At 41.2% G+C, this 13,366-nt stretch overlaps 1 protein-coding gene across 9 annotated transcripts in view; it reads left to right on the top strand.

Annotated features, from left to right (window-relative positions):
- Positions 1-13,366, top strand: part of EYA1 (EYA transcriptional coactivator and phosphatase 1) — a 158,916-nt gene that overhangs the window by 75,282 nt on the left and 70,268 nt on the right. For all 9 annotated transcript variants that reach the window (XM_004280580.3, XM_049700465.1, XM_049700469.1 and 6 more), the window contains 2 exons: positions 9,079-9,218; positions 10,548-10,631. In XM_004280580.3, the coding sequence (XP_004280628.1) occupies positions 9,079-9,218; positions 10,548-10,631 (224 nt within the window). The remainder of the gene's footprint in view (positions 1-9,078; positions 9,219-10,547; positions 10,632-13,366) is intronic.

Raw genomic sequence — 13,366 nt, 5'->3', positions numbered from 1 at the left:
GTTACACTGCTGCATAATTGAAGGAAGGGCAAAAAGCGTGGTTTCTTCTGCTGCCACCTGTAAATGAGGATTTGACGATGTTCTCCAACATGCCCTTAGCTAATCATTGTGCATCTCTTAATTACAAAGTACTCTTTGGTGCAGCGGGGATACAGAGAGCAACAGGGTTATTCTCTGTCCTTAAGGAGCATTCTGTGTGAACAGTCAAACCTAAGAAAGGTTGAGTTGAAACAATGTAGTGCTAGGAGCAGCAGCAAAGCGCTCCAGAAGAATGCAGGAACCAGAGATTTCTTATGTAAAGTGTTTGGGGAAAAAACTAATAAAGGAGGTAAAATTTATCCTCAGCATCAGAAGATGGGAATGAGTGAGGGACAGAGGATAGGGAAGGGATATGCATCCAAGGCTGGAGATACAGACCCTTTGCAATGAGCTCAGTGATGGTATCATTTCCATCAGAACAAACTTAAACTATACTTACATTTCACTGAAGGATGAACAGCATTTCTAAGCTGGAAGATCACTTTATGACTGTCTTTACCAATAAGACACCTGAATCCAGGGAGGTGACTTTGAACAATTCACTTCACACGACGGCACTAACACGTTGTACAAAATACTGCAGCATAAAATCGTTACCTACTCTTCATAATGATGTCATCCTCATTTTACTGTTGAAGAAGCTGAAGTCCAGATAGTGTGCAGATAATTATTTAAATGACAACTTACCACGCCCATTCAGATCATACTGTCTGGATTTGTAGGTTACACTGTCCACTGTGATGACATTTGAACTGCTTAGTTTTCCGTGTTCTGTCCTATAAGTTAGAGAAAAGTGGAGATGGACCAAAGCCTGCAGGATCCACCCCCTCCATAGGTGGATTATTTCCCAAACATTGAAAGAGAAGAAGGTCATATTTTCAGAGTCGGTGCAGGTTCCATAATTGATGTGGCCAAGCCTGGGTCCTGGGCAGCTCCCCTCCCCCAGCCCCAAACCCCTGGGAGAAGGTGGCGGCCAAAGCTCCCCATCCAGGAGCCCATCAGAGGCTGGACCACCTGACGCTGTTCTCATCACTGCAAAGCAAGGCTTGTGGCATAGAGAAGTGACGCTCTCTCTGAGAAAAGTCAAGGCAGGTCCGGTTAAGTGTATGAGGCAGAGAAGGCAGGTAGAATGAGAGAAGTCATCTCAAAGCCTAGAGGAAGCCCTGTTCAATCTACCCTCCGCTTTTCAACCCAAATATGACCTCACTTTTCTTTTACTGTGAAGGGTAAGGTCTACCCCTAGCTCTGCACTGGATGAAGTCAGCTGAACCCAGAAGATGGAATAAGGAACCGCGTGTGTCTGAGTTCTCCTTCTGTCAGATCCTCCCTGAACGAGTGTGACGCCACCTTGATAAGTACTCACTTGTGACACATTCCTTAAGAGAGTGTTTAAAATGTTTGCTCTGCGGATTATCGGTGATCATGTGCATTTTGTGAACCAGGGATGTCCATGTGCCAGGTTGTTAGTTCATTCAACAACACATGTGTTTTGAGCCTCCAGAATGTTCCAGGCTCTGTTCTTGACACGGGGGACTCAGCAGTGAACAACGTGAAGTCTCTGCCCTCTGGGAGTTTACGTTCTACCGGAGCACACAGACAATAGTAAATATAAAAATGCCTCTAGTTGACAGAAGTGCCTGGAAGGATGACCTGGTGTGTAAAGAGAAGAGAGTTAGGACAGGTGAACTGTTGCAGAAGATTGGTCCAGCAGGGTGAAATTGATGCAGCTAATACAATTCTTTCAGTTGCTTTTGCTGTACACTATAGGGTAATAGAGAAATGGGGCAGAAACTAGAGGGAGAATTTGGGGGTATTTTTAGGCAGGAAATATATCCAGCCTGTATACGTATGTGAGGGATCCGGAAGAACACTGGCTGAAGTAGGTGACAGGGTGCTGGGGTCTCATGCCCAAATGAGGGGCTGGCCGTGGGAGTGCAGAAATTCATCCATCCTAACAAGAGGGGAGGAGACTGTTCCTGAAAAGTGCTGGCAGGGGGTTTACCCAGTCATGGAAATTGTGGAGAGTGGGTGCTTCTGTTTTTTCAGTGAATGAGGGGGCAGGTAGGCAGGTTTCTTGCTTGAGGCTAGAAGGAGACTTGGTCCTGAGGGTCAAGCTGTCCCCTGCTGTCGCTTGCGACGCCTCAGTGTGTCATGACTATAGGCGACGCTGAGGTTCTGTGAAGGCAGGAACCGCCATCCGGCTCAGTTGGGTCCCCAGTGCTTAGCACGCTGCCTGGCGCAAAGTAGGTGCTTGGTCTCAGCACGTAATCCTAAAGTGGCATTTGCTCCACTGGTTCAGGGATTTGTTCGTGGCAGCCACAGGCAGGATAGCTACCTGGTTTGTGGGCCCTAGGGCACAAAATGCAGGCCCTTTGTTCGTAGATCAAGACTTTCAAAACCACACAGCAGAGCCTTCAACCACGTGCAGGGCCCATCTGAGCACAGCCTTGTGACCGCTCAGGCCACAAGTCCATGGAGCTGGCCTGGTACACAGTTACCAGTCGAATCTGATCAAGTACATCCGTGGGCAGTAGGCCAGGGGCACTGGCTGGAGCCAGGACTTCCTGAGAAGATAGCATTACGTGTTTACCTTTCTCTCAGAAGTTTAAGAAAGATCAAATCCGAAAGAGAAGCTGCTGGCATCACAGATGGAGAGAGGTGAAGGTATAGCAGCATTCTAAGAAAGTGAGTGGAAGATGCATCAGAGCTGTTTAGAAACCTTTATCACCAAAATCATTTGCCAGCGGTGTCTCCTGAGTCAGAATTCCCCAAATCACAACAGTGGAAAGGGGAAGGTGGGAAGAACTGAAACTCGGCAATGGAGTTTACAGTCCATTATCAGTATAGATGTGGCATTAATGACTGATTTAAAAAGAAAAGACATAAGAAAATCCTCCCCATTCATTCCTCAAACTCCAGCAGAGAAGGATAGTATGAATGGAAGATTAGATCCAGGGCAAGGATAAGATGACCAATTTTTAGCTGCTTTAAAATTGACTTGTTTCAAAGGTCTTTTTGAAGACCTTTCCAACATTGTTCCCCTTTTATTGGGGGGCAGAAAAAAGCAAGTTAGCTGAATGAGTGTGTGTATACACATCCGTGCTCTGCTGTGAGCATTTGTCTTCTATGGTAGTGACTCTGTCACCGGACAGTGCAAGCGTGAAGTTTAGGCCACCACTGGAATTTCTTTAGAGTTTGGAGAGTAATGGGAATTTCGGGGAGTTTTTTATTGTCTGAACCTACTTTATTTTCATTTTCATTTTCATTTTCATTCAGGATGACTTCAATCTATTAATAAGCGAACATCAAGAAAGATCAAGAGCATTAGTTTAGAACATTAGATCAAGAGCAATTAGTTTACCTAATTGTACTTGTTATCCAGTTTTATATCTTTAATTGTTCCCAAAGTAACACGAGCCTTGTCAACTGTATTTTTTTAAGTGACAACATTAATTTATTCTGTTTTACTGTCAAAGACTATCAAGCTTTAAAAACAAATGTCAAGGGGCTTCCCTGGTGGCGCAGTGGTTGGGAGTCCGCCTGCCGATGCAGGGGACACGGGTTCGTGCCCCGGTCCGGGAAGATCCCACATGCCGCGGAGCGGCTGGGCCCGTGAGCCATGGCTGCTGAGCCTGCGCGTCCGCAGCGGGAGAGGCCACAACAGTGAGAGGTCCGCGTACCGCAAAAAAAAAAAAAAAAAAAAAAAATGTCAAGAGCCTAATCAAATTTAATCAGGTCTTTTCACCAAATGTATAAATGTCTACTGTACATTGTATGCAGTGTTCACAAATATACATTATATATAATGCTCACATTGACAAAAGATCGCTAGCTCTCTATCTCAATACACCATGTCAAAATGAACATTGACTGGTTTTCCTCTTCATGAATAGGAAGCAATGAATACACAGCAATCATTATCTCAAAAGAAGTATCAATGCTTACCAAGTGTGCTACAAATTCAAACTGGCCAGAAACCCTTGTCAGAAAACTTCCAGGAATATCAGTTTTCAACTCTGAGGATCTCTGACTAGAGAGGTTGATTCCAGGCTGACTTACAGGAGAGGAGAATCCGTTTTACAGAGTGTTGTTGGGTGACTGGGGGAGAACCTGGGAGGGAATAGCTGTCAGATTCAGGTGTCAGAGGTGACTGCAAGTCAAGGAAAATCTAAGTGTTCGGTGTGCCAGGCATATGTGCTCCTTTTCCAATTGCCCTTTCACCTGATTTCCTAATTCTCCTGTACAGTCATCCCTCAGTGTCCTGGGGGATTGGTTCCAGGACACGCGCCCTCCGCACCATACCAGAATCCACGGATGCTCAAGTCCCTTATATAAAATGGTGTAGTTGTTTGCGTATATCCTATGCTCATCCTTCTCTATACTTTAAATCCTCTCTAGATTACATATAATACCTGATATAATGAAACGCTATGTAAATAGTTGGCAGCACGTGGCATATTCAAGTCTTGCTTTTTGGAACTTTCTGGAATTTTTTAAAAACATTTTTGATCTGTGGATGTACTACCCTTGAGGATACAGAGGACTGACTGGTTAGTGAACAGTATGGCTTGACCATGGCAGGCAGGGCCTTTGAGTTTTGCTTTTCCCATAAACAAACTTAGCTCCTCATGCAGTGTCACTGTCATCTGTGACTGTGTCCTCCGGATTCAGTCAACTGCGAAGAGCCCAGTCAACAGGTGTCCCCAAGGTCACACATCTGGAACAGTGCCCGTCGTACAGTGGTTTCGTTAGGCTTGGTGCCTGCACGGAGGTCTGTTCTGTTGGAGATGAGAACACAGAATCCCTCCCAGGATGGAGGTGTCGGTGTGCCCGTATCAACCCGAGGAGAATCTGTAATCTGTTTTGCATGTCAGGTTACTGTGTCCATGAGAAAAACAAAATCCTATCCTCCTCTTGCTTTGTTTGCATTTTCAAGATAGGGATGTTTTGACAACCTGATGGCTCAGGTCTCTTAGCACCTGGGATAGGGCCTTTTCAAAAGTAGGTATTAAATTCCTTATCTGCTTGTTATCAGCTCCCCCAAAATTAGCTCCGTATTTTGGACCTTGTTCTCCAGTTAGTTCAGCAACATGTTTCACTTACTATCTTTACTACACAGTTTTACCGTTTACCATTTAACAGGTTTGAAGAAGTGACACCACCCAGAAAAGTCAGGTGACAGTCACTTGCTTGAATCTCAGTCACAACAGAGTCACTTACTTGAACCTCATAGTCACACGGTTACATTAATGAATGCAATTATATCCTCCCACAAGCCAAATCTGCTTTGTAAATAAAGTTTTATTGAAATACTCCCATACTCCTTCACCAACATCCTGTCTGGGGTTGCTTTGGCACCATAATGGCGGAGTTCAGTCTCTGCAACAGAGACCACATAGCCCACAAAGCCTAAAACGTTTACTATCTGATTCTTTGCCAAAAAAATGTGCTGACCTTCAATTTCAATATGTCCAAAGCTGGACCCAAATTCTCACCTACATTTTTCCCTCCATCCCTCCTTCCTAAGCCCCATGCTCATACTATAGTCTGCCTAGTTGCCAAACCACTAGCATGGGCATCAACCTTCCGCCTTCTTCTTTATCCCATTAGTTATGGATTTCGCTGCCAAATGACTTTTTTTTTTTTTTTTTTTTTGCGGTATGCGGGCCTCTCACTGCTGTGGCCTCTCCTGTTGCGGAGCACAGGCTCCGGACGTGCAGGCTCAGCGGCCATGGCTCACGGGCCCAGCCACTCCATGGCATGTGGGATCTTCCTGGACCGAGGCACGAACTCGTGTCCCCTGCATCAGCAGGTGGACTCTCAACCACTGCGCCACCAGGGAAGCCCCCAAATGACTCTTTGAACCTGTAACTCTTCCTTATCCCCACTGCCTGCATCTGGGCCACCAGCGTATGCATCACCTGGATGACTGAGTTATCCTCCCGACTGATCTCCCTTTCTCAGTCTTCATTTGTCTCCAGGACCCTTGCTACACTGGAGCTAGAGTCCTCCATCTAAAAATGTAAATTTGATGACATCAGCCCCTTGTTGAATTCTTTGCTGCCACTCCAGCCTTGTCTGTGTACTCTATCTCTATAGAGTCAGGTCACATTGATGGTTTTTCAGTTCTGCAACATGCTCTCTCTTTCTGCACCTTCACACGTGCTCATGTGACTACTTGGAGCACATTTGCATACCCTTTTTATTGGCATGTTTGTCTTCCATCATGAGGAACCTTCTATGACCCTGCAAATCGGAGCTATATGCACTTCCTCTGTGGTCACCTAGCATTCTGCTTTTCCCATTTCATAACCTTTTCCAAGTTGTTTTGTAATCTCTCATTTTTATTGATGAATCAGTGCCTTCCTCTGAATGTTAAACTCCAAGAAGGCAGGAACCATATCTGTTTGGTATACATCATTATACTTCAGGCTTCTAGTACGGTGCCTGGAATAGTGTGAACGTTCAGTCAGTGTTTGTTAAATGAAATGAATGCTCTTCTGAGTGTTTTCACATCCATTATCTCAGTGGGGGTAAAGTTGAACAATTTAGAGAGGATTTTAATGAAACATGAGATGTTAGTGGATTAGAAGATTAAATTATTTGTTGTTTTGTACTTGTAGGAGGAAGGAGAACTAAGAGACGGGAAAACTGGTTAGGAGAGTAGAAGCATTTAATTCTACCTCGTAAAACAAAGAGGAGGAGTTTTTGAAAAAACTAGCTTGCATTATTCAAATTTCATATTCCTTCTAATAAGTTGTCAGATTGTCCATCTTTTAGGGCTTCTTTTCTTCACCTGGAAAAACTTTACATAGCGTGATTTAAAAGTCTTCTTGTAGACTTTGATCACTGAATTTGTTTTCTTTGGGGGGAGGTTTATAGAAGTAAGTAATCGATTTCATTATAGCTTTTCTATTTCCAAACAAATTGAGAAGGAATGTATTTTTAAAGATTTAATTGAGTTTTTTAAAAAGGGATAAAGAAGTAAACACCAAGAAATAAAGGAATAGGCAATCAACTGGAGGAAATCTAGGCTTAGAAAACTTAGGTAAGATAAACGACTTTGAGGACAAAATTATCTCTAAACTATCTGGAAGTTGAGGTGTAAAGCATAATGCGATAAGACACATTGCTTGGTGTCTTTAGCTTCTTCTCAGATATGAACTTCCAAAGCTGGAGAGCTGAGCACCATTCAAGATAGACTTTCCAGACAAGTACTTGAAGTCCAGCTCCGTTTTGAAACCGTTAAAAGAGATTGGTGTGTGTTCTGTATAGGGTGGTGGCTATAAAGATTCTGTATGGAGATGTAGATCACAGAATATTTAAAGAAAAAAGAGGTCAAGACTTTTTCTTTAAAACACAACTTTGAATCTAATGAACTCCATAAAAAATAAATTCATTTGAACTTCCTGATTCTCTATAAAACATGGAAGAGAGTTGCTTGGTTTGGAACATCTTGAGAAGATGCCACAAACATCTACCTCTGCAAGAAAAGAATCTAATGTAGATTTAGAGAATGTTTATCGTTCACCAGGCGGCACAGTATTCTAACAGTTCTATGAGATGAGTTAGCTCAGAGTTTATGTTTATCATCCCGATTAACACAAATTGAGCATTGAGTGGAGTTGTTTTGAATTTTCTTGCCGTAATTAACCAAGAGCCTTGAAGGTCATCATGGTGGTTTCTAGGTTCAAGGATCACGTATCCAGTTTATATGAGGAAGTTTGCCATCTTGTTTGCTATGCCAGAGGACATGCAAAAGCTACATCTAAAAGTGATAGGAATCAATTAGGTTTTCAGGTTAAACAAGAGACACAGGGCTGTTTCATGTGATTTAAAAACAGAATTTACTCTGTCAGAGCCCATTCCTATCTACCCTGACTCATAAGGCTTTGGAGAAGCACTTCAACTTGGAGGTAATACTGAGATCGCACAGTTTGACACATGGAAGGCCTTGTTGGTAGAGTCAAGGCTGATAGTACATTAATAAAGGCTACCACGTCTTTAGCTGTTCTCCACAGTTCTCTGTTTGGTGAAATGTCACATCAGCGTCTTCATGAGAATAAGCATTCCTCTTATTAGACTGAGAGATTCCAACCCATATCTAGTAGAGTGATCTGGCAAAGAGGTTGGGGGAGAGCCAGCACACCGACACATCTGGAGTTTGGGCAGGTAGAGACTGTCTGATGGGTGAACTGGTTGGACTATGAAAAGAACATACCTAGGGCTAAGAGTAGAGGGTTTTTTGTTTATTCTGGAAACAGGATAAGAGTCTCTTCCCGACTCCACAACCACTGCCCAGCTCTTCCTCTGAGCTGGTTGGGGGTTGTTTTTAATTTTGTGGTTTCTCTACGATTATTTCTGTGGTTTTTCTGAGTTTCCCAGATGAGTACTTTTAATGTGCTGCCTGGTTTGGGATATTTGGTTCAAAGAGATGAAGACACAGGAAAAGCCTGTGATGAATGCTGTACAGAGTATGGCATTGCTCGTACATGAGCTCTCCTCATCTTGCCGCTCCCTTGTTCTCACATAAAATGAGGGAGAAAATGGAGAATTTTAAATTTTCAAAGAAAAATCCATCTGATTCCATTTTCCCTGGCCCAGGGGTTTTTCTTTTCATTTCGTTCCATGAACCAGAAGCCTTTCTGTAGGCAGGAGCATGGCTGGTAAGGCAATTGTGTGGACCTCTCAGTATGGCCAGGAGCTATTTGTGGGATGAGAGAGAAGCAAGTGGACCTGGAGATGGGGGTACGTTGTCTCACCACAGAGAACCACAAAGAAAATCTCCCCCACTTGGTACAACCTGTTGTCTCCCACCTTCCATTAATTTTTAATTATTTCTAATCACACGTTCTTTCCAAACAAGTCTAGCATCAACTATCTCTTAAATTATTTACTGATGTCTGTAAAAGATAATGTAGAATTTGAGCAGAATGAAATGTGCTTTACTTTTCCAACTTCCCTATGGATTAAAACAAGGATAATCTTGGCACCGTGGTGATAGAACAAGAGATGAAAGTCCTTGCTGTATTTCCACAGAGTACAGTACAATCCACAGCCCGTCAACACCCATTAAAGATTCAGATTCTGATCGATTGCGTCGAGGTTCAGATGGGAAGTCACGTGGACGGGGCCGAAGAAACAATAATCCTTCTCCTCCGCCGGATTCTGATCTTGAGGTATGTCATTGGCAAGGCCCGAGTAAATAGCAAGGTGTTTTAGTAGCTAACTGGTGATTCTGTATACCTGCTGTGAGCACGGTGTCCAAATGCCTTTGTTACTGCATTCTGTTCCATATTAACTATAAGTAAGCCAGTTTTTTTTACCATCTTGAAGATAGAGCAGTTATTTATTTCTATTTTCTCTTCCACTTTAACTATGTAGTAAAGCATTTTTTTTTCTCTTTAGTGAAACATCGTAAATTATATAATCCTGCTTTGACAAAATTCTCTTGTACTGCTCTGTCATTGCCATTTAAATTAAGTGTTGTACGAAAAATGCTTAATAAAATCCACTCGGAAATTAAAGACACGCTATGTATATTGAGAAAGGAAAACCCAGGATATTCTAAACAGAAGTGGTTATCACCTTACAAGACATATTTTGGTGGAGTTCAAAGCAGGAGGGATTAAATAAAACTTTAAAGGGTGATAGATTTCATAGCCTTGAATCCACTGGAATTGTTTCTTTTTATTGCCCAAGTGAAACTGATGGTAGAAAACATGATTCTTTTGGCTGAAAAGATGGAAAATTTCCAGCAGAACTTGTATGAATATGTACTGGTGTAAGTGGGATTGGTAAGAAGAAGAAAAGCAGGCTTGGGAGGTAAAGCAGGCTTTGTGGTATCTCAAAGACCTTTTTGAAATGAGTTCCTTCAATAATTCGATTCCAAATACCCCAAGAGTGTGTCAGGAGCATGTGTGTTGCATCTGCTTAAGGTGTTAACTCTGAAATCTGAAGAAAATTGGGCAGGAACAATATATCATCCATTTGATAACATCGCAGCAGATAACCTAAGAATAGATGATGTAGTTTCAGTTTTTATGTGCAATTTTTAAATACTTGGCTTGATAAGAATAAAACACAAGATTAGTTATTTTAACACTTCTTAATGAACAGAGAGCAGAGATAAGGAAAAGATCAATTGAGTGATTTTTCATTGATTGCCCCTCTCTGTCTTAGAAGTTATAAACAAACTCATTTTAGCTTATGTTTCATTTCTTTAGAACTAAGACTAAGAAACAACTACAGAAGTAGGAAGGACCTATAGTCTTTTTTCCTATATTTATGTCAGTGTTGCTAACGTATTTATCCTCTTGCACCTCATTTGAGGTTATATCTGAGGAAAGCTAGGAGATACCCTTTGGAACAGCTGTGTTTAAAAAAAATAGTAAATTCATATTTTTCATTTGTCTCCCATCTAAAGACTACATTTTCATGTTGAAGTTAGCTGAATAGCAGGTTTCTCAACCAAGAGAAAGACACAGTGATTGGTTCTTCCTTTGTAGAGGGTGTTCATCTGGGACTTGGACGAGACAATCATCGTTTTCCACTCCTTACTCACTGGGTCCTACGCCAACAGATACGGGAGGGTGAGTACCACGAGGCATCAGTTTTTAATTTCTTTAGAGTAAGTATTCCTAGAATTGAATTTTTTTATCCAAATGGGAATGTGGCTTAACTTTAAATAATACATTTAAAATATAAAAAGGAAGATAACTTGATTTATTGAAATAGTCATATATGTAAGACAAGGACATATAAATGAACAGAAGGAGTTCTTTTTAGGCTCTTAAAAATGAGATAAACTTCATGCAATTACATTCATTCTTATTTCAGACCCCAATGAATACAGGTGATTGGATGCTATTCTAGGATGAAATAGTAAAATATATAGATGATACAGAAAGGTCTTTTGTGTTGTATTTTTTTGTCATGTCCTTTTATTCTCTTTATTCCCAACATATTCAATGGAGCAAATATTGTGCTTGATATTGTCTTCTGTGATTACCAGTGTTAGTATTTTATTTTCAAAGCACCTGTTATGAATGTCTTTATTAGTCCCTTTGCTATGGAGCTAAATTTACGCGAATGCTTTGTAAAATTGGGCCTCTGAATGACAAAGGACCAATACGTCCAATTCTGAGCCGTTACAATATTTATCTTGGTGGTATAGGTACAGAATAATGTTATAGATCACCTTCCATGAGTACAACTTCAATTTCAATGTTCTGCATTTGGGTTTCTCAAAACCTTGGAAATCCTTTCTGATTGCTTGGTGGTTCCATAAACCTTTCCCATGCAAAAATCATGTTATTTAAAGTGCGTTTAAGTAATTTCTGAAATATCCTGTGAATATGATATTTTTCATCTTTTTAATCTTTAAAGAAAGATTTAAAGATTAAATCTTTTTGAAGCCTTAGGAAGCGAATTCTTGTGTCTTGGTGACTCCAGATTTGTATCACAGTTGAATGTTAAAATTGATACATGTAAAATGGTCATGCTGTCTTTACAGATTTTATGCAGGTATTCATTCTTTCAATAAATAGTTATTTCAATAAATGCATATTGAGGGCCTGATATGTAGGTGTCTGAAGGTGAAAGTAGAGAAATGATCAATGAGCTTCACAATGCAATCTTCCTTCTTTTAACCCTAAAGCTACACCTAACCCAAAAAAGGGTTGGAAAAATGCACATTTATAAGAACAAGAATATTCCACCATTTGAATGTCAGAAATAAGATATATGTAAAACACAATATGTCCCATCTTATTGTTAAACAAATTTTCTATGAGAAGACAATTAACAAAAACACAGATTATAAAAAAATAAGGTCATAGAATCAGTCATTCAAAATAAGTCTCTATTTGTGGCTAGCACATAATAAGGATTCAATAAATATTAGTTGTGATTTTTTTATATTATTTCTTCTATCAATACTATTACTATCCCTATTTCTACAAAAACTACTACTTTAAAAGCCTGAAATATCAAAGTGCAATGAATATGAAGAGTCTTGAAGATCATCTTAACAGAACAATTTTAATCTCCCTACAACTAACTCCTAAGGAAGAGAGCTGGCTCCTGGAACTCAAGGAAAAGTGTTGAAAAGGGCATGCGCTTAGGAAACCAACATTTGAAAACCACCCAGAAAGTCTCAAGTCTTTAAAAGCTTTGTCACTAGAGGCCAAATTGATGTAAAGAGAGTTGTCTTGATCAATGTGCTGTTAGCCATTGAAAGGGGTCAGTTTAGAAAGAGGTGGTGAACATCCCATGACCGCACGACCTCGTGTCAATCTCTGGCCATAAATTATTGGTTTACACATGGAATTCACACCTAACCTAGAAGCCACTGGCAGCTTAGAATTTTTCATTCGGATTCTTGACAAGATCTAAACCAAACATTACAAATATCATGAATTTTATTTTTACAAGGGTCAACCATTAGTATTTTGAGACTTCAACCGATAGTATTTTGTTTGTTTGTATGTTTAGTTTTCTCATACTGGGGCATGTGATAAAAAGTTTTACCTTCTGTAATTTCCCAAAGCCAAAGGTATATATTCTTTCAACTATGGATGATTTGAGATGTTTAAGTGTAAGCTTACCCTTTGTTTATAAGTTGATGGGGGTTGGGAAGAGAGCAACTTCAGAAAGCCTGGTTGGGGAAAATCTTCCTGAGCATGACCCTTTGAGCCTGAGGTCAGAGTGACCTGAAGGGTCCAGTTGAGAATGTGCCTATCAGGAGAAAGAGTGTTCTAAGCAGAGGAAACAGCAAGCACAGAGGCAGGAAAGGGTTTGATGTTTGAGAGACAAAGAGGCTGGTGTTGCCTAGCTCAGTGTTGGAGATGCAGAGTCAAGAGAGGTGTGGGCTGGGATGAGGGCAGGTACAGAGTGCCTCCCAACCATGGTCAGCAGGGTTAATCTCATTGCACGCGCCGTAGGAAATCCTTGGAAGACTTCGAACGGGGACATGACAAGGTCTGATTTAGATTTTTAGACTACTTTGGTTGTGTGGAGGATTAATGGTATGGGGAGAAGGGTGGAGGAACAGAGAGGAGGTTTCAGGGGTGTCTGATGCATTAGTAGCACAGATGGAGAAGCTGATTGGATGATGGATTCTATTGTGTTACTGCATCTAAGCTCATACTCCTGACTGCACGACAGGCCAATACTCGAGAGACAAGTTGTTGGGGCAAGGAATAACGACTTTATTCAGAAAGCCAGCAAACCGAGAAGATGGTGGACTCGTGTCCCAAAGAAACATCTTGCCTGGGTTAGAATTCAGTCTTCTTTTATACTGAAAGGGGAGGGAGTAAAGTCAAAC

The sequence above is a fragment of the Orcinus orca genome, chromosome 17, assembly GCF_937001465.1.
Source record: "Orcinus orca chromosome 17, mOrcOrc1.1, whole genome shotgun sequence".
Classification (NCBI taxonomy): domain Eukaryota; kingdom Metazoa; phylum Chordata; class Mammalia; order Artiodactyla; family Delphinidae; genus Orcinus; species Orcinus orca.
This window is presented reverse-complemented; position numbering and strand designations above follow the sequence as displayed.